The following is a 24,574-nucleotide window of genomic DNA, read 5'->3' on the forward strand; positions in this document are numbered from 1 at the left end:
GGGGGGAGGAGAGGAGGGGGAGGAGGAGGAGGGGAGCGTTAGGACCAGAGGAGGAGGAGGAGGATATTCTAGGAGGTTCTTCATCCATCCTGGGAACTAATTAAAGCACCATCAGAATGGCAGGGCGCGAACTCTACTTATCTTAGTGAGGCAGGAAGTGGGTAACGGTAGCCTACCTTGAAACCCCCTCCACGAGGTCCTTCCTGTTGGGGGGGATGACACAGGATTAACAGGAAGTAAAACAACACCTGAAGCCCTCACTTTAGAGGGACATCTGGTCTGATCCCCTCACGCCTTGTTTAAAAGTTTAAAAGTAATTAAGTATTAACTTCCTGGTTCAAGGTACATAGCAGAAGGTAATTGCACACTAAGCAGGGCACTGAGGACTGTGATGGGGCAGTATCACCGTGTATGTACCACTGTGTGTACCTTGTGGATATGAGGCAGTACATTCTCCAGGGATGCAGTGATCCATGGAACACTCCGGCTGAGGTTTATGATAAACATGCAAACTAAAAACAAAGAAACCGACAAACGTGTGATGAGGCACCAATGATGGCAAAGTATAAATCAAACAACCGAAATAAAAGCACTTCCAACATGTAGTAGAAACGAACGAGTCGTGGGCGTCCGGTAAGAACGACATGCAGGGAAGACGTCAGGTTGGGTCTGATCCTTGCCTGAAACAGGGCAGCGAGATGATGGTTTCGTAGAATCTCCACGTGGCAATTAAGTCGTCTCTGATTGGATTGGTGGCGTAATATCTCCAGGCAGACTGTAGACAAAGCAGAACAGTTCATGTGTTCATGTGTTCACGTGTTCACGTTCAGCATGTCGAAACAGGAACCAGCATCGCCAAGTTCCACACACTTAATGCACTTCAAAGACTGGATGACCTCGGCGCTTTGTCCCCAACACACGGCCGTCGTACTCCTTCCACATTTGCTCATCCTCACACTCATTCTCCCGCCCCGCAACGGGAGGCTGGTGGGTTGTCATGGTGACGGACCACCAGCCCCGCAGCAGAGGCTGGAGGGTTGCCATAGTGACAAACCACCCGCCCCGCAGAGGGAGGCTGGAGGGTTGTCATGGTGACGGACCACCCGCCCCGCAGCAGAAGGCTGGATAGTTGCCATGGTGACGGACCACCCGCCCCATCGCGAGCGACGCCCCGGGGTGTTACCTGGATGAGGCCGGCGGCCGGGTGTCGGCGCTTCTCAAAGTGCTTCTGCCGGTGCTGCTCCTGGACCTTCAGAGCCAGACCGGAGCCCAGGATCCCCTGGTACCACACAACCCAACACACCACAACACAACACAACACAACACAACACAACACGACGTTGGTCAGCCATCACCCGCATTTCAGGACAGGAGCGCAAATTCAACGATAGCTTTACTTTTAGTAGAGCTGTTAACTTCAGTGTTCTTGTTATTTTTGTACAGCTACTTTCCTGTTTAGACTGTTACCCTAGCTACTGAAGGACAGAGCGACCTACTGCAGGACAGAGTGACCTACTGAAGGACAGAGTGACCTACTGCAGGACAGAGTGACCTACTGTAGGACAGAGTGACAGGACAGAGTGACCTACTGCAGGTAAGGCGAAGAAGGAGACTCCGATGAGGGCAAAGGTTCCGGCCAGCAGACGTCCCGCCCAGGTCTTGGGCGTCTTATCTCCGTAGCCGATGGTGGTCAGCGTGATCTGACAACAAACACGGGTTGCAAGGGGTTACCACCACACCGAGGCCGGACAGGACTCTCCTGGCCCGTCCACAGAGGAACAAAAAGCCCATCCAGAAAGAAAGTAAACAAAGTCAGTCAAAAGTGAAAGTGAAAGTAATTCTTGCTGCGCTGTGTTTTTGCTCCATGCTGTGAGCCGGCGCTTTGTGCTGATTCCCCTCATCACACCCCATCTCCTGGGTGCTGCTAAGCGGCCCGTCGGATCCATCGATGTTCCAGAATATGTAAGCATATTTCCTTGTACATACCAGGCCCCACCAGAGTGCATCGGCGTAGGTGTCGAAGTCCTGGGTCTGGGGCTGGCCAGTGGGGTTGTCGGGGTCGGACACTTCCATGGTGCCGTCGTCCTTCTCCACCAGGTACACCAGGAAGGAGGCCAGGATCAGGGACAGGAAGCCGATGTACCAGGCTGTGATGAGCTCCTATGGGTACAGCCATGCACACACAAACACACACACATTAGACACAAGCAAAACAAAAAACTAAAACAAGTACACAAAAGCAAAACACTGAAGAGAATTACACACCTTGCTGTTAGCGTATATAGCCTAGCATAAATTGCTAATAGCATTGGTAAACTTACGTTACTTATCTTTCTCTCACCTTCCCTTACCTTCTGCTAGCATACCTTGCTCCTACGACAGGTAAAAAAAGGTACCATTGCCGTCAGAGACAGCTACTTTGTTGTTAACATACGTAGCCTAGAATAGAATACCTTGCTAATAGCATTTGTAGCGTTACCTAGCTCAACATGCTAATAGCAGAAGTAAACAAACCTTGCCACCAGTGCTCCATACTTTGTTGTAAGCGTACCTTTTTATTAGCATATATAGCGTAGCCTAGCCTAGCCTACCTTGCTGTGAGCGTAGATGGCGGAGCCCAGCAGTTCCTAGAACTAACCTTGCCGTCAGTGTTCCATATGTTGTTGTTAGCATAACTTCCCATTAGCATACGTAGCTTAGCCTAGCCTAGCCTACCTTGCTGTGAGCGTAGATGGCCGAGCCAAGCAGCTTCCAGGTGCCCCCGCGGCGGTCCATGCGGAGCATGCGCAGGATCTGCAGGAAGCGCAGGCTGCGTAGCGACGTGGCCAGCACGTTGCCTTGGTTACGCACCGCCACCACCGGCACAGAGGCAATCAGCACAAAGATGTCTGGAGGGTGGGTTTGGGGGGGGGGGGGGAACACACACATTAAGAACATAATCATTGTACACAATCGGGGGACTTAATGATCGTGATGACAAATCATGTGGACATCAAGCTCTTAACGAGCGCTAATTAACCCTAACGAGGACTAATTACACCTGTAGCGGTGTACACACCAGGTAGGAAGAGACGCTGCCGGTGTTGAGGGTTATAAAGCTCTTTGGGTTGCGTACCTCAGTGGGTACGACTGGCACTGTTAATGCCTTGCTCAACCTAATTAAGGCTACACACAGAATACAACTGCTGCCCTGTGATGTATTAGTGCCTCGCTGTACGTACTAGGTCACACCGGGAATATAACCCCTACCCAGTGATGTAAATCAGTGCCTTGCTCTCTATGCACTGGGTTACACGAGGAATTGAACCCCTGACCCTGGCAGGGTTAGTGCCAACCTTCAGGTCACAACGGGAATAAAGCAAAGAGCGGTAGAGAGAGAGGGTGAAAGAAACAGGAAGCGAACCCCTAGCTTCTGGTTGAAAATCCAAGCACCTTGCAGGGAATCGAACCCCTGACCTTTATCGTGCCTTGCCCTCAAACAGTCTGACCTTACCCAGAATGCACAGGGGCTTGCGTGCGAACTTGAGCCGTCCTCTCCAGCCCTTGTAGCGGCAGCAGCATCCTGCCGCCCAGATCCTCAGTCCGAACTCGGCCCCGAAGATGAAGATGGTGAAGGTCTCCTGGAGGTCAGAGCAGACGCAGGCCGTGAGTCGGACCGCTGGGTTTCAAACCCGCGGCGTTGAGGGGGGGCATAACGGACCATTTAAATATGTATAAATTAGATATGTTTTAATGGAGTTAGCTGCAGTAGATAAGACTCATAGTGCAGCTTTAAGTCCGATTCAGTTATTAACTTTAAATGTTGGAGTTATATACATTTTTCTTTCCTTGTGGTGATGTTATATTTTTTTCCTTTTGTGGAACATTTACCGTCTGTACTCCTACTCCGTCACTCAGTGAGTGACTTTATGTGCGAGGCCCTTGGCGTGATAATCATAATTAAGCAAATGCAAAATTGAAAATGTGTTAATGAATTAAATAATGACCATGAATTGGTTTCTTATACTGGCAATTTAAAATAATAGAAACAAAAATCCCCAACATGCTGTAAGTGTAGCAGAAGGGACAGGGTTTTTTTTTGGAGTGAAGACCACCTGTGGGGGGGGGGGGGGGGGGGGGGGGGGGGGGGGGGGGGAGGGGGCGGCGGAGGTCTCACCAGGATGAGCAGCCACTGGGCCGACACCGTCTCGTGCTCCTTGAAGGTGGTGAGGATGGCCAGGATCAGACAGCCCAAGACGATCAGGAACCTGAGGCGTAGACACCGGAGATAGAGGAGCTTGATCAACACCGGCTGAGGCACGGAGAAAGGTTAGAAACGTGTAGTGTCCCTCCGCCACCACTAGAGGGCGACAAGCGCTCGGCAGAGAGCAGAACAACGGCGGCCCACTTCGTCGTTTCGTAATACGCTACCTGATCAGATAAATAATAACACAAACACCAAGGGCGTCAGTTTGTTTTAGAAGGGGTATGGACAATAACCATAAGCTTGAGTGTGGTCTGAAAAGTGCTGGGTACCCTTATGTAAGCTATTCATCCATTCAACGCTGCATTACAATATGCTCTACAGTGCATTGTCAGGGGTTGAAATTATTCGAATATTCGAATACTGGTTCGGAAAATTTGTATTTGAAGCTTAAATCAGTATTCGGAGCTTCGTTATTTATTTTTTTCCACGTAGGTGACTTTACCAGAGCGAGGGAGGCAAACTATAAGCGTCAGCGACACCAAGCAGAGAAGCGAGAGAGGTGGAGGAAGAATAGATATCTTGTTTCCCTTTACTTTATAACACAACATTAGCGGGATCTCGGGAGGAAAAGTAATACTTAAAACCTTAGCTTAGTTGTTTGTTTACGTTCGCTGTACAGCGCCGCGCCAATCAACTGTGACTGGCTTGCTGCAGAGCGTGAGCGTCTTGGGAATACCCGGTCAATATAATGGATATACTATGGACACATAAGACAATCAATATTCGGTATTTGTTATGGATTTATTGTACAAATTCCCTGAAAAGATGCACGTTCCAGGATGAATTGAAAAGCTCCCGTAAGGGCTGAGATGACAGAGAACAGCTGATTTGGAACGGAGCAACAGCTGTTCGCTTTCACAGGGAAAAACTAAGGAACTTCAACCTACTTAGGCCTACTAATTAACGTTCAAAAGCTATTAAATCTTCAACAAAATATGCAGATACTGTCAAAATCGGTTCCAGGGAGTATATAAGGATTATTAATGTTGTTTTTGATGTTTTGTTTTTGGTGTTTTTTTCTGGAACGAGTATTCGAATATTCGCTCGGAAAAACCAACGAGTATTTGAAGCCTGAAAAATGGCATTCGGGCCAGCCCTATGAAGATCCTATTCGAACAATAAAAGTTGAAAACCACAGTTTGTGTTTTGGCTTGTTTTGCAAAACAGCGTTGGAAACACCAGGGTATTGGCTCGGGATATGTAGGCCTAATACTAATACACACAGGACAAAGAACAGTGTTGGCAATTTAACACTTATCTTGACATCAACAGAGTTTACCAGACAAACAATGCCAGACTGTAAAGGGGGTACGAAATGAAACGAGGTACTGAGCATCAGCCTTTTGAAGACGAGCAAGGGCTGATGGTAGCATATGTTATGCTGCATTAAAAAAAGAAGAAAAATACAAGCACCCAGAGGAGAATTGCATCTGCCAAATCCTGACCACCAGTAAAAACTTGCGAAGGACCAATGTAGACTTCACTCGTTACAACATCATAAGAAAATTGTCCGCAAATAAAATCCTCTTCAGTTTAGAATAATCACACAGGTTATGCGAGAACATATTTATGTCAGGATAGGCCTACCAGGCTCCAAGTCGTCAAATATCTCAATCAGACAAAACCAACTATAACCACATTGGCATAGCAATCGCACCGTCTGTAGCTGCTACTAGCTGCAATCTATATATACAATGCATACTAACTGGTGCACCAACCAGAATCAGATCACAATCGCTTAGGACCGTTGTTAACCTTTGGCCAGGTCATCACGATTCACGAGCAAACAGAACCTGCAGCAAAGTTTACGTAAACCAATTTCTTACCTTATGTGGCCCTCCACATGCAGGCTAGATGACGTATCCATATCGATATTATCCAGTGTCACAAACATGCTTTTTATAGGAAGCAAAAGGACCGGCTATTTTCTGAATAAAATTTTTTCAAAAAAGTTTGTCTTGAAACTTCTCCAGTGCGTTCACACCAAACGCAGCGGGACGACAAGATCCCATACAAAGTGAACTTATAGACGCGTATCGGGCGAATATTTTTGATTTGTCGCGCCACACTTTCGCCGTGCACAGGCAAGCGCGTTCACGAGGATTTGTGGCGCGAAAAATTTCAACTTTGACACAAATTTCGCGTGATGACAGCCAATCAGCGTTCAACAGCGTGGCTACTGAGTGACATGTGTAACGTAACAGCCAATCAGCGTTCAACCGTCAAACTCAGCGCAGTGCAGTCCGGGGTGTACTGCAGCATGGAGGAGAAAGTGATTGTTGCCGTTTGCTACTCTCGGAGCTCTATATATAATAGTATATAATTTAATATAATTGTATGTATAATATCACGGCCAAAAGCTCTGTGTGGCTCCGGATGGCCGTAGCGCGGGGAGCTCATAGGGATTGGGCTTCTCGGGAGTCGGGGTTTGTTCACCGGCGTTGCCATGGTTTCCGGTCTTGTGTGTTCCAACGGTTTATTAGGTAGGTCTATCTAATAAATGATGTCTTCGAGCGCGCCTATCGCATGATTTTAGACTCGACGATTTCGGTTGAGTATGTGGGGATTTTAATTATTATTATTTTTTTTTACACATTTTTAAAACTGGTGGGGACAAAATTCGTATTTCAAATAGTGGGGGGGACATATCCCCCCCGTAATCGACGCCTATGACAAACACACTATCTTCACCTCGGCTATCGGAGCTTTCAAATCGACGACACACGCACACGTGGCCAAGCTACCAAACCATTTATTAGTTTAGCAGAAGAAGCCGGGAGCAGAGTTGTAAATTGAGCCCGGTTTTCCTGCGGGGGCTGGGGGGTCGTTTGTCCCTGACGCTACAGCCACAGCCTGGGGGCCCGAGTCCAAGGCACAGTGAAGGGGGATCCATCTCCCAAATGGATGCAGGAGGGCCAGAACAGAGAACCCAGGGCCGTTTAAGGGGACTCATCAGCCGCTGATTAGGATCGATGTAAAGTCTCAGGCTCAAGGTAGCATGCAGGTCATTGCATCTGTTAATACAGAGAGCTCCGAAAGAAATGTGCAATCCATCACTTAGCTGCGGGGCTCAGAGTGGGGGACAGACACAGAGAAACAGACAGAAAGTTATTCTGTTGATTTGTGTTTTTCTATTTACGCCTAATGTCACAACAATAAATGTTTAAGCCAAATGATGATAAACTGTTGCTACATATGTTAATTAAAAAAAACACTACTGATATAAACACCTTATTAGGTGAGTGATGCATGCAGCGCTCAACTATTCTTCTTCATAAGTTTTATCCTTTCTTTCTTTCTTTCTTTATTATTCTCTACAAACTTTGGGACCTATCTCCTTCCTATTTTTTTCCCCAGAGACTCCATTCAAATTTTAAAATATTCAGAAGAGCGCGCGTTTCTTTTCAGATTTTTTAAATATTTAAACTTTTATATTAAATATTATCTTTTTTTTAACATGGGAGTCAATAGGAGGACGGCAGATTCGTCCTCTGGTACTTAAACTGTTTAAGAAGTAACCAGTGGCGTAAATATCGACGTGCAACCGGTGCACTGCACTGGGGCCCAGACGGTGTCAGGGGCCCATGGAGGAAGAAAAAATATATATATCGCCCAGGGCGGCAAATGTGTTAGGGGCGCTCTCTGGTGGCGTTGTCACACCAAAATTGTACCGGGGGCGAAAATTGTACCGCCTACGTAATCTGTCGTAGAAAATTCCAAACCTGCCTGGCTACGACCGTGTCGAACGTTGCCTGGCAACGGACGATCGCGTCGAACAATGACGTAGGAAGGTTCATGAAAATCAGCAAACATTCACGCTCATTCATTGAGCGTCACAAGACGAAATAACATTAAACAGATAACACTTATTTTACAAATGACATTTATTAGCGTTGCTTACTTTATATGTGTATTGTATTTAATTGTTTAATCGCATTTAGCTAGTAAACTGAGTAGGCTATATTAACACAAGCTAGCTAGACTTTGATACACTTTAAACACTCAGTTTACTAGAAAATTCAATACAATACAAATACAAAGTAAAAACAAGTGTTGTCTGTATTATTTTATTTCGTCTTTGGCAACATGAGCGCAAATGTTTTTGAAACCTACCTGGCAACGGACAATCGCGTCGAACGATGACGTAATGTTTCGAATTCGAATTACGTAGGCGGTAAAATCTTCGCCCCCGGTACGATTTTGGTGTGACAGCGCCCTCAATTAATTAACTAAATTATACGAAACCCTCACCGTAGTAAGCAGGACAACCCCCCCCCCCTCCAAACTAAATCACGTTTCAACAGTTTACCTTAGTTCAAACCATTTAACAAATCTACACACTCGTATCTTCAATAATACGGAAACAGAATTTCGATATCATTTAAACTTTATTCAGAATACCAGTTTTAGGTTCATACGGGCTTTGTTTCAGCAGTTCAGCAGTGTTGCCAGATTGGGCGTATTTCAAAGGGCTACTTTTGGAGGACGTTCAGGCAGTGTTGCCAGATTTGGCTGTTTTTCCCACTCAATAGGACTACTTTTAATCACACACCGGCTCGCTGTTCTCTTAAAGACACACACACACACACACACACACACACACACACACACACACACACACACACACACACACACACACACACACACACACACAAACTCTCTCTCTCTCTCTCTCTCTTCCTCTCTCTCTCTCTCTCTCTCTCTCTCTCTCTCTCTCTCTCTCTCTCTCTCTCTCTCTCTCTCTCTCTCTCTCTCTCTCTCTCTCTCTCTCTCTCTCTCTCCATCTCTCCCTCTTCCTCTCTCTCTCTCTCTCTCGTTTCTTTATGTCATGCAGCTTTATTAAAAAATATTTTTAACCTCACTTTGTACTACAGCACTCACCGCATTTTCTGCAGGAAATGCATTTTCTAGTTCTTTACTTGCTACTTTGTCTGATTAAATTATTTAGTTTAGCGCGATAAATCGGGTTTCCTTAAGGCAGTCACACTGGTTTTGTTTTTTTAATTTCACAGACTTATTTTGCACACAGAAGTTACATTTCTCTCTTTAAAGTTTCAAAGCCCAATTGAGGAAGGGGCTTGACGTCGGCTCAATCAGGGACAGATCCCGACCAATCAGGGCAACCGGATGTCAATATATGCTTGACTTCCCCTCAGTAGAGGTGCATTGCTTCACCTAGGAGCACTCTGATTTCAAAGGCTTCTCAAGAGGATAATAAAATGCAGCCAGATAGTGTATAGCTCATCCTTGGAGCTAACCAGCCCTGGATAGTCATTTGCCAAATGTATTACAGAGAAGGAAGTCATGCATCAGAGATACCATTAGGCCTTTCTTAATAGTCCTCTTTTATCTCACCTGTTCGGGTGATCGGGTTTCTAAAGACCCTTTGAGTTAAATCCAGTGTGTTATAGAAATATCCTTTGTACCACAGGTATGGATGGATGTTATAGGCCGAAGACAGGAAATTAAGTTACACAGGTTATAAATTAGCTGTGAGGAAAGAGTGAGTGAGGGAGAATGTGTGTGTGTGTGCATGTGAGTGATAAGTTGTGTGTGTGAAGTTGTGTGTACGTGTGTGAGAAGTTGTGTGTGTGTGTGTGTGTGTGTGTGTGTGTGTTCGTGTGTGTGTGTGTGTGTGTGTGTCTGTGCGTGCGTGCGTGTGTGCGTGTGTGAGTAAGTGCATGCAAATGGTTTTCCATTGAGCAAATAACAGGAAGGAACGGAGGTGTGAGTCAGCTTCTGATTGGCTCCCTGGCGGTTGAAGTCCCGCCCAGGATGTGTTGTGTCTGAGTGCCTGAGATAAGGGAGTGATGCCCAATCTGGTCCGAGCCGGACCCAACCTGATTAAAACATGGAGGCAGAACCAACCGGAAGGCCGGTACACAGACACATTATCGTCTACGGCCGGGTGTTGACCTCTCAGTGTTACCCGATCGATCCAGTAGGTTCTGGATTGATGAGAGGAAGGTTTGGAGCAACATCTCCACGCGTGAATGAAAATATTTTAAACAAGATGGAGGACGATGAGGTGGAAAGGGCCAAAGTGACACCGACTGGTTCTTGGTATTCGGTCTGGTTACCGTGGACACCGCAGATTCATAAATGTTTCCGTATTATATTTGTTTTATAATCAATCAACTTGCAGCAGACTCCAATGTATGAAGTGACACCTGGTTTCTTTGGCAACAGAATTGACCAGTACCAGTACAACCAGTAGCATTGACCAACGCAACCTGTCACCCTCCCAGAACTACGTGTCGTTCTCCCAGTACAAGGTGCCTATGGTAGGTTTCTGAAACCATAACAGCGTGAATATTTCACATCCTGCTGCAGCCAGCAGTTCACACATGCTACTTAACCCACGTGTGGGTGTGTGTTTGTGTGTGTTTTTGTGCGCTTCTGCCTATTGTATGTTTGAGTCTGTGTTCATGAACCTGTGTGTGTGTGTGTGTGTGTGTGTGTGTGTTTCTGTGAGTGTATGATACACCACCATGATTGTGTATCTGCTTGTGAGTGTAAGTTTGTGTTTGTGTTACACGTATGCAAGTATGTGTGCGTGTGTGTGCGTGTATATGTGTGTGATACCGCTGTGAGTGTGTGTTTCTTCTTATGTGCGTGTGAGATTGTGTATGTGAGTATGTGTGTGCGTGTTTGTGTGTGTGGTTGATCAATCCATACCCTCTAATGAGGAGCCAAGGGGGGACTTTCTAAACTAAAGAGGTCCTCTTCATCATCACGAAGCTCACTGCTACATGCTACTTAGAACACGGATGTTTGTGTATATTATCGTGTTTGTGTGTGTATGTTTGATTGTGTGCTTCAGCTAGTTAGTGTGTCTCTGTGCACGGATCTGTGTGTGTGTGTATCTGCATATATGTGAGTGTGTGAGTTTGTTTGTGTGCTTCTGCTTGTTTGTGTGTCTGTGTGTGGGTGTGTGTGTGTGTGTGTGTGTGTGTGTGTGTGTGTGTGTGTGTGTGTGTGTGTGTGTGTGTGTGTTTTCCAATGGGTTTTCCTTTTAGGGAAATAAGGACAGTTTAGCCGATAGACTGCCACGGAGCTGGAGGTATTAAGTATGCAACCGTTACATTCATTAATTCATTAATTCAATCAGGGCCTTTAGCAGACGCTTTTATCCAAAGCAACTTACAACACCGAAGGGGCTGTCAACTACACAGGGCGACAGCCAGCTCGTCAGGAGCAGTTAGGGTAAAACGTCTCGCTCAGGGACACCTCGACACTCAGCTAGGAGCCGGGGTTCAAACTAGCTGTAATGGGAAAATATATTTTCACACTCCATTTCTCCTGACCCTTGACCCCCTTGGGAAGGTCAAGGGTCAAAGGCTCCAACTCGGAAGGCACGGCTACGTCTCCCTCTTTTTCACACATGAGGAGATCCATCTGTTGATAACCAATATGATAAGTCTGCCAAGGTATAAGAAGTCCTTGCTTTTGCCAATGCATTGGACTTCTCCTTAACAGTTTAGACAGAAGCGATTGACGTGGTGCAAATTCCCACAACACTAGCAACCTTGCAGTTTGAAGTCATCCCGCTTCACCTCCTGAGCTAAGCCGACCCTCTGCTGCTATGGTCGGGTGGAGATGTTGGGTGTTTGGTGTATGGTTATGTTAAGAGCTGTGGAGAAGACAAGATGGAGAGACTCACTGGGCGCCCACGGAGGACAACACTCCAACGTCAAACTATCTGCCCCATCACGAGGCAGTCATCATAATCAGTCATCATAATCAGTCAACATACAGTAATGAATCACCAGAGCTCCACCCATCTGGGCTCTCTGATGGGTAAAACAAATGTCTTAGCGAGAGAGAGAGAGAGAGAGAGAGAGAGAGAGAGAGAGAGAGAGAGAGAGAGAGAGAGAGAGAGAGAGAGAGAGAGAGAGAGAGAGGGAGGGAGGGAGGGAGGGAGGGAGGGAGGGAGGGAGGGAGAGGGAGAGAGAGAGAGAGATACACAGGCTCAGACACGGACACCTTGATGTCTTCTAAAGGCATTCGTAAGGAACGTTTAATAAAGGAAGCGCAGACCAAGCAGTTCTGACCCTTCATCTGAGAGAGAGAGAGAGAGAGAGAGAGAGAGAGAGAGAGAGAGAGAGAGAGAGTCAGAGAGTCAGAGTGGATGGGGGAGGAAGGGGAGAAGGCTTTGGCTCAGTGTTTATCACAGCAGGGAGTAGCAGGGAGACAGGAAACCAAACACTATTAAGTTATTCTACCCATGATTCATTTCTCCTCCATAGACCTTAAACGACACAAACTACAGATCTCAAACATTCTATTCAATATTAAACTCATCTTGTCTTCTTGGTTTGACCGCAGAGAGCTTATCTTCTCGTTGAAATGAGAGAGCTGGTGGTCCTGCCTCTTCTACCATGCAACCTGTGAACGATGTTGTAAATAAACATTTAATTCAACCTTTAACGACGTATTCCTCCAGGGAACAGCGAATCACAGCCAAACCGATGTCTCGTCCAACCAGAGCGGCGACATGAAAATAATTTCACAATTCAATGAATTCGTAATCAAATTTACAGCAAATCACGTGGAATTAGTCAAACGTGGTGTTGCAGCATGATCAACTGTCACAGGTTTCCAAAGATACGGGGAGGGGGGGTTGGGGGGCAGTTGCAACATCCGTAACAGAGTTGTTCGGAAATAATGACGAGCTCAACTGGATGGTTAATCCTTTATATGTTCGTGCTGGAGGATGGAAGCATGACCTTGATGATGGTGGAACCTTCGCCCTGCTTACACCGCCCCCCCCCCACCCCCCCCCCCCCCCCGCCGGGTTCAAAGTGGGGAAAGGACATCTGCTCCTTTACATTAGTCTTCCCAGCAGGAGGGCTAGCCTGATAGCCTGCTAGCACGCTAGTTCCCGATGACTCAGCAGAACCTCGGGGGCGGGGCTTAATGAACAGAGTGTAAATCGCCCTTCCCACCTGGGATGGGCTATAATTCTCCGGTCTTCGCTGGTAGCTCGGGTGAGAGGGGTGAGGCAGGGGTGAGGGATGGGAGGAGGGGAAGGAGGTTTCCTGTGTGAAGGCGGGGGGGGGGGGGGGGGGGGAGCGGCTGTGAGTGAGGGTGATGGATTCGGGGGAGGTTGACCCCGCCGTGGGAGGGGTTAGCAGCGAAAAACCACGTCGGAGTTATTCAATATTTGATGGTTAAGCAGAAAACACCTGACGTTAAATCTCCGGGGGGGAGGGTAAAGAAGATATGCTTTATTAATCCCAGTTGGGAAATTAAAGCATAGTACTTCAGTTTGATCATGGTACCACAGTACTAAGGTAGTACCCCAGATAGTTCCTCAGTACTAACGTAGTACCTAAATTCTTCCATAGTACTACAGTACTTAAATAGTACCGTGGTGTCTGTGTGTCCCTGTGTATTCCTGTGTGTACGGGTGTGGGTGTTCCTGCGTGTGTGCATATGTGTGCTACTGTAAGTGTGTAAGCCTGTGTGTTTGAGTGTGTGTGTGCGCATGCCTTTGTGTTTGACTGTGCGTGTTTGGGGCCTGTGGGTTTGAGTGTGTGTGTGTGTGTGTGTGTGTGTGTGTGTGTGTGTGTGTTTGTGTGTGTGTGTGTGTGTGTGTGTGTGTGTGTGTGTGTGTGTGTGTGTGTGTGTGTGTGTGTGTGTGCAGGGTTGAGTGTGCGTGTGTTTGCTACCTTATGTGCCTGTGTGCGTGGCTGTGTCTGAGTGCTGCAATCTTCTCTAACAGACGTCAAACAAACTTCGGGAGGAAGTTGGCTCTGAGTCTCCCGGCTCCGCGGCTCCTTCGGAGTCCGACTCAAAGTCATCGTGAAGCTCAGCTTCCCCCGAGACAAGCAGGCAGGAGCAGGGGCCAGGGAGACAGACGGACGGAACGAGAGAAAGACAGAGAGAACATCCTACAGAGAGAGCTTTGGCAATTCGGAAGAGAGAGACAGACATACACACATACACACATACACACAGACTCACAGACACACATGACAGCCTGACAGACAGACAGACAGACAGACACAGACAGAAAGACGGGCCGACGCACAGTTCCTCCAGAGACACATCGGTCCATCTATCAGAGCAAGGTGATCTACTCAGAACATTCCAGAGGAACTTGCTAAAGACTCTAGAGAACGTTCCAGAGGAACCTCCTCTACAGACTCTAGAGAACGGACCACAGAGTTCCTCTGGTCCCTTCCTTTGGTCACTTCTTCGGGTCCCTTCCTCTGCTGTCTGACGACAGACCGGTGATGTGATCACAACGTGGTCTCAGGAGCAGGGGACCAACAGTGTTAGGGGAGACGTTTTGGATTTGATTATTAGGATTATTGGGCTGGTATTGAGGCTGGCATTAGCTCAAGAACAGAGAGTTTGATTCTCGTTATTCTTCAGCCAGATAGGATATAATTATGTAATAATTCCTTCTCTGGCCCAGGGATGCCTATTGGCACATTAAAGGTAGTCTATTAAATATTGTAGGAATATAGCTGTTCACTTGCCCACTTATTCCTGAGTTTAGCGGTAAAATAGTCAACGGAGGTTAGATAATCACTGTGTCACGTATTGCCAAGAACGGTTTTATAATAGTTGGAGACCTTGAAATAGGGTAAATTGTTAAGTATAATTTGAAACGTATTGCTAGCAGCAGGGATTAAAGTAGGTCCCAGAGCCGTTTGTCAGGTGTGTTATGAGAGTGGTTTCTGTGAAAACGTCGGTGTCTCTTGCGTCGGAAATGCAGACCTGATATGAAAACACCTTCAGCTCGGCAGAGACCTCCAACATATGAGACCGAACGTTGGTCAAAAATAACCAGATAAAGAGCAGTCGACGTACAAAGTTTGAGATCCAAACTGTAGATCGGAATGTGTGAAAGTGACCACCTCTCTCCTTCCTGTCCTCCTGGTATCTGTCTCCAGGTTAAACGGCGCTGCCCTTGTCTTCGGCTAAGTGACGACGGAAACTGAAAGTACCCTCGGTGCTAATTATACTGTTCTTCCTCGTCGTATAATTAGGGTCATTCCAGCAGAAACGAGTTTCAGAGCGAGCAGGGAACAGGCAGTTGGGATCAATGTGCTGTCGCAAGTTTGATCAACTTCAGTCATTTAAATACACCTCGAACGGACGAAACTACTAGTACTCACAGACAACAGGAGATTGACATACACATGGTGTACTAACATAGTACCCCATTACTAACGTAGTGCCCCAGTACTAACGTAGTGCAACAGATAGCAATCTAGTACTAACATAGTACCTCAGATAGTAGCCCGGTACTAACGTAGTACCACATTTCAAGCATAGTACCCCAGTACTCACGAAGTACCTCAGATAGTTCCTCAGTACCAGCATAGTACTTCCAGTTTGAGCACCGTACCACAGTACTAAGGTAGTACCTCAGATAGGCACTCAGTACTAACGTAGTACCTGACGATCCAACTGCATCGATGCAATGCCCAAACATCGGTGCATATCGCTGTATTATATGCTTTTATTTTGACAATCTCCTTGTGCGGGTGTTTGTGAAACTATTTCTGTGTGGGCCAAGCCGCTCAGGCATCCGTTCACCGATTAAACGAGGCAAGCAGCAACAGCGAGCATATGTGTGAGCGCGAGGATGTCGATTTTCGCAAAAAATAGCCCAATCTGGCAACACGGACGGCTTATCTTAACAGCCAAGATGACTCCGAGGGATGTTTTGTTTTTAGAGGAAACCTATCCACACGGATAGGCTGGGGATGGTCTATGTTCAAAATGAAAGATCATAACAGGCTCCTTAAGTTAAGCCATAAAAAAAAACCTTTGCGTTTATATGCAATGTGGCACTTTGTTATTTGTATTAAAAATTGATTATTTTTGTTTCAATATCGTATCGTGAGGAAACCAGAGATTTACACCCCTACTACAGACAGCAGTACATACAGTACTGTACAGCCTGACGCAGTACTGCAGCCAGTACAACAGAAAGTACTACAGACAGTACTTCAGACAGTACAACAGACAGCACTTCAGACAGTACTACAGACAGTACTTCAGACAGTACTACAGACAGTACTTCAGACAGTACTACAGACAGCACTTCAGACAGTACTACAGACAGTACTTCAGACAGTACTTCAGCCCTACGCAGTACCGACTCTCCCATGATCTATTCCTTTCGCCGGAGGACGGGGGCCACTCATCAATCACCCTGATTCCGTTGCCACGGAGACACGCCCTCATCCATCAACGACAGATCTCCAGATACTAACGAGACGGAGGGCGGAGCTACGCCCGCGGCGCGTTTCACAGGGTAGAGGGAAGTTCTTCAGACACCCTGACCCAAAAGCACCGCCATGCCTTATCATTAGCCGGTCTGAGTGTGTGTATTTGTGTGCGTGTGTGTGATGGGAGTATGTGTGTGTGTGTGTTAAGGTAAATCGATTTAAACCCAGGGACTAGGATTGTGGACTGAGGTTCATTAGCCCTGCAGGAAATGCTGCGCGTGTTGTTTATATCACTGCAATAAACCGTTAGTACTGACCGTGTAGCGACAACATGGTGCCACAGTAAAAGAACAGTACCACTACTCTAACATAGTACCAGAGTATATATGAGTATATATACTGAAATACAATACAGAGACAGCACTACAACACTAACATAAAACTACTGTGCTGACACTGCAGTACAGTATGCACTGAAACACAATACAGGGACAGCATCCTAATACAATAGTAATATAGAACTAGCGTACTACTAACACAGAACTACAGTATACAGTGAAACACACTACAGGGACAGCATCGTACTACAACACTAACATAAAACTGCAGTACTTCTTACACAGGACCACGCTACACACAAATGAATGAAACGGTCTATCTTTTCATCTGTCAGATGTCTAATTTCTCTCACTGGTAAATCAAAGAAATATTTACACCAACGGGAACAGATTGAGAGATCTCTTGTTCCCAGACAATCCCTCCCCCTCTTACCGGAGAACATTGTGTTTTCTCCTGGCAAATGCATCAATTTGTCCCCTGGTTGCCTCAGAGGTTGACGGCCCCAATCCACTGTTGCCAAGACGATGTGGAAGCAATCAGTGTCAACCGCTATGTTTATTAGCTACACTTCGGCGTGCTGTCTCCGTGGCCCATTAGCTGCTTGTAGCGCGTTGATTAGCTCTCTGTCTGCGAACGAAGGGTTCAGAAGTAAAGAACAAAGTTCTTTCTTTGTTCTGTAGAATGTTGGTGTATTTTAAGTGATCAGGGGATTTATAATCAGAGCTCTTATTGTAGATTCTATGATTAAGCGTAGTGCGTTTTTGTACTTATATAGCCATCTATGTCTTGAAAGGCTCGACATGACATTAGTAACTGTTACCTAAACTTCAGCCCCAGTATAAAGCAGAATGGGCTAGTTTAGCTAAGGGGACTGAACATCTAGGTTAACAGGGGAAGCCGCTACACTATCAGAGCAGTGGGATTAATGGGACCGGCCAGCTAGCAGGACGGGAAAGATAAACTAGCAGGACAGCTCCGAGGTGCTGTCTGCGTGATTAGCAGGAGCGTTAATGGTGCGCTAGCGACGCGCTCTGTCGCCTCTGGTTTCTTGTGAAACGCGGGTGGAGGGTGTTAGCTGTCTGGGGAGCGAAGGCACAACGGATGTAACCTCAAATAATGTTTTATTTACTGCTACTCATTACCCAGGGAATAAAGGCCTGGCAGACATTGTTACTGTGCTCTTAGAATATGAAATTTCAAGTTGCAAATGTTGTCTTCCCGTAGTTTATTGGGATGCAGCAGAAGTGCAGGGTTGTTTATGTTTTTAATATACAAACTGTCACACTTGGCGGGTGAATTATGCAGCTGCATAATTCGACAATGAGGATCTTGTGACACAATTAATCTCAGTGGAGGTTTCTCCTGAGTTAGCGGTTTGTTTCCTCAAGCTCTGCTCCTTTTAAAGAACATTGTGAGAATAAGTACTTAAGTATTAATATTTGTGCTACTGTGTGGGAGGAGGATATTATGGGATGCACTCGCTGTTCTCTGGGGTTTTCTTTGACGTTGCCAAGCGGCAGATCTCCCAGCCAACTGTCAGAATCATCTGGTTCCAGCTGGTTCTTTCTGACTGTAATCTGGCTTCTCTGTACAGAAGGTCTATGTTTAGCTTCTCTTTTTCTCTTTTAATCAATCCAAAACCACACGCAGGTCCTGATTCCCTTCATAACTATTAGTAAAACAGCTTTGAAACCTTTACAACTCCTTAAAAAACGCCTTTATGACTGCTACAAACCAGTGTTCATTTTGACCCCTGACTTTCATTTCTGGCTCCAAAACCAGAAAACCAGTTTGAAAAATGCCTCCAATCCAACCTCCGAGCTATTTTTGGAAACCCGTCGATATGCCCTCGGTAATCCCCCACGCACAAACCGACCACATCCCGAACTCCTTGACTCTGCCAATATTCAGACAGCCCGGTGAGAACAGTCAATCTTCCCTCGGCATGTCGGCAGTATTAAATATTAAAGGAGGCGGTTCGCTCCGGATCGGCCCTGACCCTGGCCCCCCCTCTTGCGGCGCGAGGACCTTGGACCGCTGGCGGGCGGGCGAGCCACCGACCCCATTCATCTGAGGAGGACCTCCAGAACATGACAGACCAGCAGGAAGCAACCCCCAGGTGGCAGTGGGGGCGGGGCCTACGCACTCTCAATCAGTGACGCCGCGTTCCTTCTGGCCTGCTGGTGTTTGTTCGTGTGCACGTCTGAAGCGAGGCCGTGTTTACCGTCAGGGATGACAGTGATTAGTTGACAACAGAAGACCCGCCCTGATCTTCTGTTGAAGTGTTACATGCGCATGCTTGTGCACGTGCACTTTTGTGCATAGCGTTGTGACCAATCACGTGCACTAAATGATCGATGTTGTTCTGTGTATTCGAACAGTGTGCATTACTGTACTTGCACTCATGTTGCGATGATGTCATGTTAATTAGGAAGACTGATCCTCGTAGATCATCGTCTCTGTCCTATCGATCAGTGTGACTCCTCCTTCACTAACGACCAGGGAATTAATACTCATTAAACATTTTAGGAAAAGACCCTGGCTTCCAAATTGGACCATCCGGCGTCCAGAGAGTCCGGCCCGGTGTTTCCAGCCAACCATCTGGTCCTTCTAATGAGGCCCCACCCCGAGGTCCGACGAACGAGCCAACCCAGCTGATTAAGAGGCATGACCTCTACCTCCCACACCTAGAGGCTGTCCTGGATCCCGGCCCCGGCCCCCCGGACCCACACGCACACAGACGCACACTTTGGGGATGGCTCATTTGCCGGCCTGTTAATAATCTGGTGTTTGGTTGAAGGCAACCGAAATCTGGATTGAACTCGTTTCAACTGAACTTGACAGTTGGTCGAATGAGTGTCAACTCTCTGACTAACGACCTGAATCTCATCCTTGGAATTTGACGACACGGACACAAACACAAATACAAAAAACCAACAAGAAGTAACACATTTACAACCGCCTGGCCCCATTCACTTTCCAAAGTTAAAGTTATACGGCACATAAACCCTTGCGGTACAATATGTTAGATTTGCCGGCAGACTTCAGGGCCGTCCACAATGTTTCCCTCTGAGAGCCTTGAACCTTCATGACGAGTTCACGCGAGCATCGACAGCTCCGTCTGAAACGCTCCCAGGAAGTCCTGCTGGGCTTTAATAAAAACCCGGTCATCCCCAGCGGAACGCCGGGTGACTGGTGCGTTTTTCAGTTTCCATGACGACGACTGCTCATTCTCACTCTGCTGGCTCGAGGGGTCTCTACCTCTCCACCATCACCATGGAGACACTCCCCCTCCTCCCCCGTCCATCTCCCCCTCTCCGCAGAGCTCAGACTTCGCCGACTCGGTATGATGTATGTTTCCATGGCAATAGACCTGACAAGACATGGTCCCGGGGGCCAACAACAATGCAGGGTTCAAGGTGCTTCTTGCTCGTCCCCGATAGGCCAGCCCGTGGAGGCGTGCATCCCGCCCACAGCAGCAGAGGTCCGAGCATCTCCAACGGTAACAAATCTACTTCCTGTTCCCTCGGCGTGCGACACCGGGGTGAGGCGGTGTTGCTGAGAGTGATTAACGCTTGCGGCAGGAAGGACACACACTGTTGGGGGTTCTGTTCACTCTAGAACCGGTACTATGGCATCACCCGGAGCAAGCTGAGCTAGCGAGCTAACGGTTAGCTAAGAACCGTCGTACGTACCGCTGACTCACCAAGAGGTAGCTAAGCTCGCGAGCTAACAGTTAGCTAATGACCGTTGTACGTACCGTCGACCCATCCAGGGAAAGCTAAGCTAGCTTTCTCTGCAGTGCGTACCACTGGACGTACAACAAACATATACCGGAACAGGAAGCACGTTGAATATATTAAGGTTTAATGCTTTGTTATTATTTGAGTCACGCTTTTATTTTGGAAAACAAAAAATGCCCGTAGTATGTAAAACAGAGCCACTAGCCACTCTCACCTGGTGCTATGAGCAGCTGAGGGGACCAGGTGAATGAGCAGTGTTTCAGCATCCTGTCCTTCACAGCGATGTTCCCCCCTCCTCTGAGTTATTCATTTGATGGATCGTACGGTCATGCTACATGGGCGCTATATGGATGGTAAATCGCCCTTTTTAAGCCTTCACAGCATCTCTACACATAATGCCTCACATTCATGCAAACGCATGAATGTGAAGCACACACATCGGCGTCGATGCTTGGATATGAGAAGATGAGAAGACCACCAGTCGATGAAGGACAAGTTGGTGAGGAGGGTGGCTCTGGTTCTCCTCGTTCACACCCGTTTCTACTCTGGTTCTAAACAGACATGAATACGGACAATGGTTCTAGCTGGTTGGGTCTAGTTCTGTCTGGTTGGGTCCTGTTCTCTCTGGTTGGGTCTTGTTCTTTCTGGTTGAGTCTGGTTTTAGCTGGTTGGGTCCAGATCTGTCTGGTTTCTGGAATAATGGGACCAGGGTCAGTGGGTTCAGGAGGGGGAAGAAGAGGTCTCTCTCTCTCTCTCTCTCTCTCTCTCTCTCTCTCTCTCTCTCTCTCTCTCTCTCTCTCTCTCTCTCTCTCTCTCTCTCTCTCTCTCTCTCTCTCTAATAAAATATCAGAACAGAATAGTCGTGTTCTTCCAGTTCATTTCCCCTGGTAACCCATGGTAACCCAGGAGCAGGCATCACACTACCTGCAATCAACAAGGGCTGGAGTGTGTGTGTGTGTGTGTGTGTGTGTGTGTGTGTGTGTGTGTGTGTGTGTGTGTGTGTGTGTGTGTGTGTGTGTGCGTGTGCGTGTGTGTGTTAGTGTGTATGTGTCATTGCGTCAGTGTGAGTGTGTGTGTGTGTGTGTGTGTGTGTGTGTGTGTGTGTGTGTGTGTTAGTGTGTATGTGTCATTGTGTCAGTGTGAGCGTGTGTGTGTGTGTGTGTGTGTGCGTGTGTGTGTGTGTGTGTGTGTGTGTGTGTGTGTGTTAGTGTGTATGTGTCATTGCGTCAGTGTGAGCGTGTGTGTGTGCGTGTGTGTGTGTGTGTGTGTGTGTGGTGTGTGCGTGTGTGCGTGTGTGCGTGTGTGTGTGTGTGTGTGTGTGTGCGTGTGTGTGTGTGTGTGTGTGTGTGTGTGTGTGTGTGTGTGTGTGTGTGTGTGTGTGTGTGTGTGTGTGTGTGTTGGGGATACTGGTAATTAAGGGCAGGATATTTTCCAGCAGAGCTGAGGAATCACATCCTGTATCTCTCTTCACTGCCTTTATCTCTCTACCAACATCTTCTCTCCCTCCATTCACATCTCCCTGCTGTATATCAAGCCTCCTTCTCCCCAACATCCTGTTTGTGGTCCGTCCGATAGTCCGTCACCTCATCCTCCGTCCATCATCCACCTGGCCGTCGGTCCATCCATCAATCAGTCCTAAGAAATACCGCTATTGATCAGCCATTTGTATGAACCCCTCGCAAACACAAACACACGCGTGCACACACACACTTACAGGCGCACACACACACACACACACACACACACACACACACACACACACACACCCCCGCCAGGCTGATCAATACTCATCCCTTTGGCTATAATGAGAGCATCGATATCAATAACAGCCTCTCAGGCCCCCTCCCTCCTCCCAGCCCCCATGGCTGTGACTCCCTTCCCCGGTGTTTTCTCTGCTAAACGATGTCCAGGTGGAGCTCTGACAGCCAGCAAACACAGATCGTTAATCCTCAGCCAATCAGAGCCCTGGTCAATCGCAGACCGACCAATCAGAGCGCAGCCAATCAACGGGGCCTTCAAGCCGATGTGCGTGTCCGACGGATGGGAACCTTACCGCAGTACTAACATAGTATCACAGTACTAACATGCATACAATGTTACGTTGATGCTACCACACACACGCACACACACACACACACACACACACACACACACACACACACACACACACACACACACACACACACACACACACACACACACAGACACACACACACACACACAGACAGACACACTTATCCTGAAAGCTTAATCCATTCATGCAAATGAGTTTCCTATGGGGGCATATCTCAAGACCAGACAGGGAACAAAGCTTTTCTGTTTCTGGTTTCCGACCCAGGCTCTGTACCGACTCCCCACAGGAGGTCCGCTATAACGTAGTCAGACTGCTGGATCCGAGATGAAGGGGATTCTCGCTCTAGGATGTGTTAGATTGGGGACAGTGGGGTTTGAACCCTAAACCTACAATACCTGCAGATCTTTTCACCAAGACCATAACCGTCCTCATAACCCTATGATGATGATGAGGTGAGGTCATGTGATCATGTGTTGCGGTCGTTCGTCCTGCTTTCATTTAAAATCCTCGCCACATGTACGCATCCATGTGTGCAGCGCTGCGGCCACAGATAGCCGCTCGCAGCCGATGCATCATGGGTAATAACATGCTGGGCAGAATGGAAATGGGCGCAGTTTGCGACAGGCCAAGCAGAACGCTGACAGAGCCAGGCTGCAGGGAACAGATTGTGGAATGTGATACCAATTCCCTCTCATCCCGTCTTCCCTCCAGAAGGAAACATCTTCCCCCACCCTCTCTCTCCCTCAATTTCTCTCCCTCCTCCCCGGGGGGAGAGTATGTTTGCATGCTGAGTTGTTTTAAAATACGTTTCTCATGTGTTTTTTTCGTTTAACAGACGTTCTCTCTCATGTGTTTGTCGTTTAAAAAGCCGTTCCCTCTCATTCATTAGTCGTTTTAAGAGACGTTCTCTCATGTGTGTCATTTTTAGGAGAAATTCTCTCTCACGTCTTTTTTCGTTTGAAGAGATGTTCTCCCTCATTTGTTGGTCGTTTTAAGAGACGTTCTTTCTCATTCCTTTGTCGTTTTTAAGGGGCGTTCTCTCATGTGTGTCATTTTAGGAGACCTTCTCTCTCGTGTGTTTGTCGTTTTAAGAGATGTTCCCTCTCACGCGTTTGTCGTTTGGTATGAACAGATATAAACCGTTCAAATGCTGCAGCTTAGCAGATTTCAGCTGGGCCTTGTCTTCATGTGAAGGTGTGAAGCCTCTCTCATGACCTCCAACATGGCCCACCCACAGAGCTATGAATACCACAGCCTGGACCGCTTTCCTGCTATTTACTATCGAGCTATTTAGCAGAGCCTTTAATCCTCAGCAACTAACAGTGATTTGTTTTGGATCCGATCATTAAGGAGCAGATAGGGTTTAGGGAGTCTCGCAGTCATTGGGATTCGAACGCAGAAGGTTTTGCGTGGGATTCAAACATCCTAACCACTACCATGCCCCTATCTTTAAAAGGGGTTTGTTTTATGATTATTTTAGTACAGTGTGATTGTATAGTCATTGTATTAGTACAAGTAGTAACAGCAGCAGTTAGTACACACAGTTGTAAAAGCATTACTAGTAGTATATGTGGTGAGTATAGAGAGAGACAAACATGGTACATTTATCAGGTACGCCATACAGACCTCGTCAGGTCAGTCCTTCTAACTTCAGACTCAACTTTTTCACCCCATACATCACGGTTGTTATTCGACAGCTCTCCCTGGTCGTCCTCTGCGCGAGCCTTCAAATAGCATCATGTAGCTTGATGTTAGCCGCCCGCCCTCAGTAGCCATTAGCACACAGAGAGGCCTCAGAGGGAGGCGTCAGGGTCGACTCTAACAAGCGGCACCTGGTGTTCGAGGCGGGGAGATTGGAAGTCATAGCGGCCATTGCAGCGTGACGCCTCAGTCAGGCTGAGGCCTGCAGGCTCTCAACAGGCCTCCGTGTCTGGACCAGGAAGTCGATTTAACTCCTTACACTTTCAGTTGTTTTTTT

General features: G+C 47.3%; 1 protein-coding gene across 1 annotated transcript in view; it reads right to left on the reverse strand.

The window, feature by feature from the left end:
* Positions 1–24,574, reverse strand: part of kcnq3 (potassium voltage-gated channel, KQT-like subfamily, member 3) — a 64,310-nt gene that overhangs the window by 7,598 nt on the left and 32,138 nt on the right. The window contains exons 3-10 of the mRNA XM_030362650.1: positions 4,157–4,247; positions 3,494–3,620; positions 2,716–2,888; positions 1,987–2,160; positions 1,590–1,700; positions 1,184–1,279; positions 681–775; positions 177–203 (exon numbers count right to left, since the gene is read on the reverse strand). Of these exons, the coding sequence (XP_030218510.1) occupies positions 177–203; positions 681–775; positions 1,184–1,279; positions 1,590–1,700; positions 1,987–2,160; positions 2,716–2,888; positions 3,494–3,620; positions 4,157–4,247 (894 nt within the window). The remainder of the gene's footprint in view (positions 1–176; positions 204–680; positions 776–1,183; positions 1,280–1,589; positions 1,701–1,986; positions 2,161–2,715; positions 2,889–3,493; positions 3,621–4,156; positions 4,248–24,574) is intronic.

The sequence above is a fragment of the Gadus morhua genome, chromosome 8, assembly GCF_902167405.1.
Source record: "Gadus morhua chromosome 8, gadMor3.0, whole genome shotgun sequence".
NCBI classification, from domain to species: domain Eukaryota; kingdom Metazoa; phylum Chordata; class Actinopteri; order Gadiformes; family Gadidae; genus Gadus; species Gadus morhua.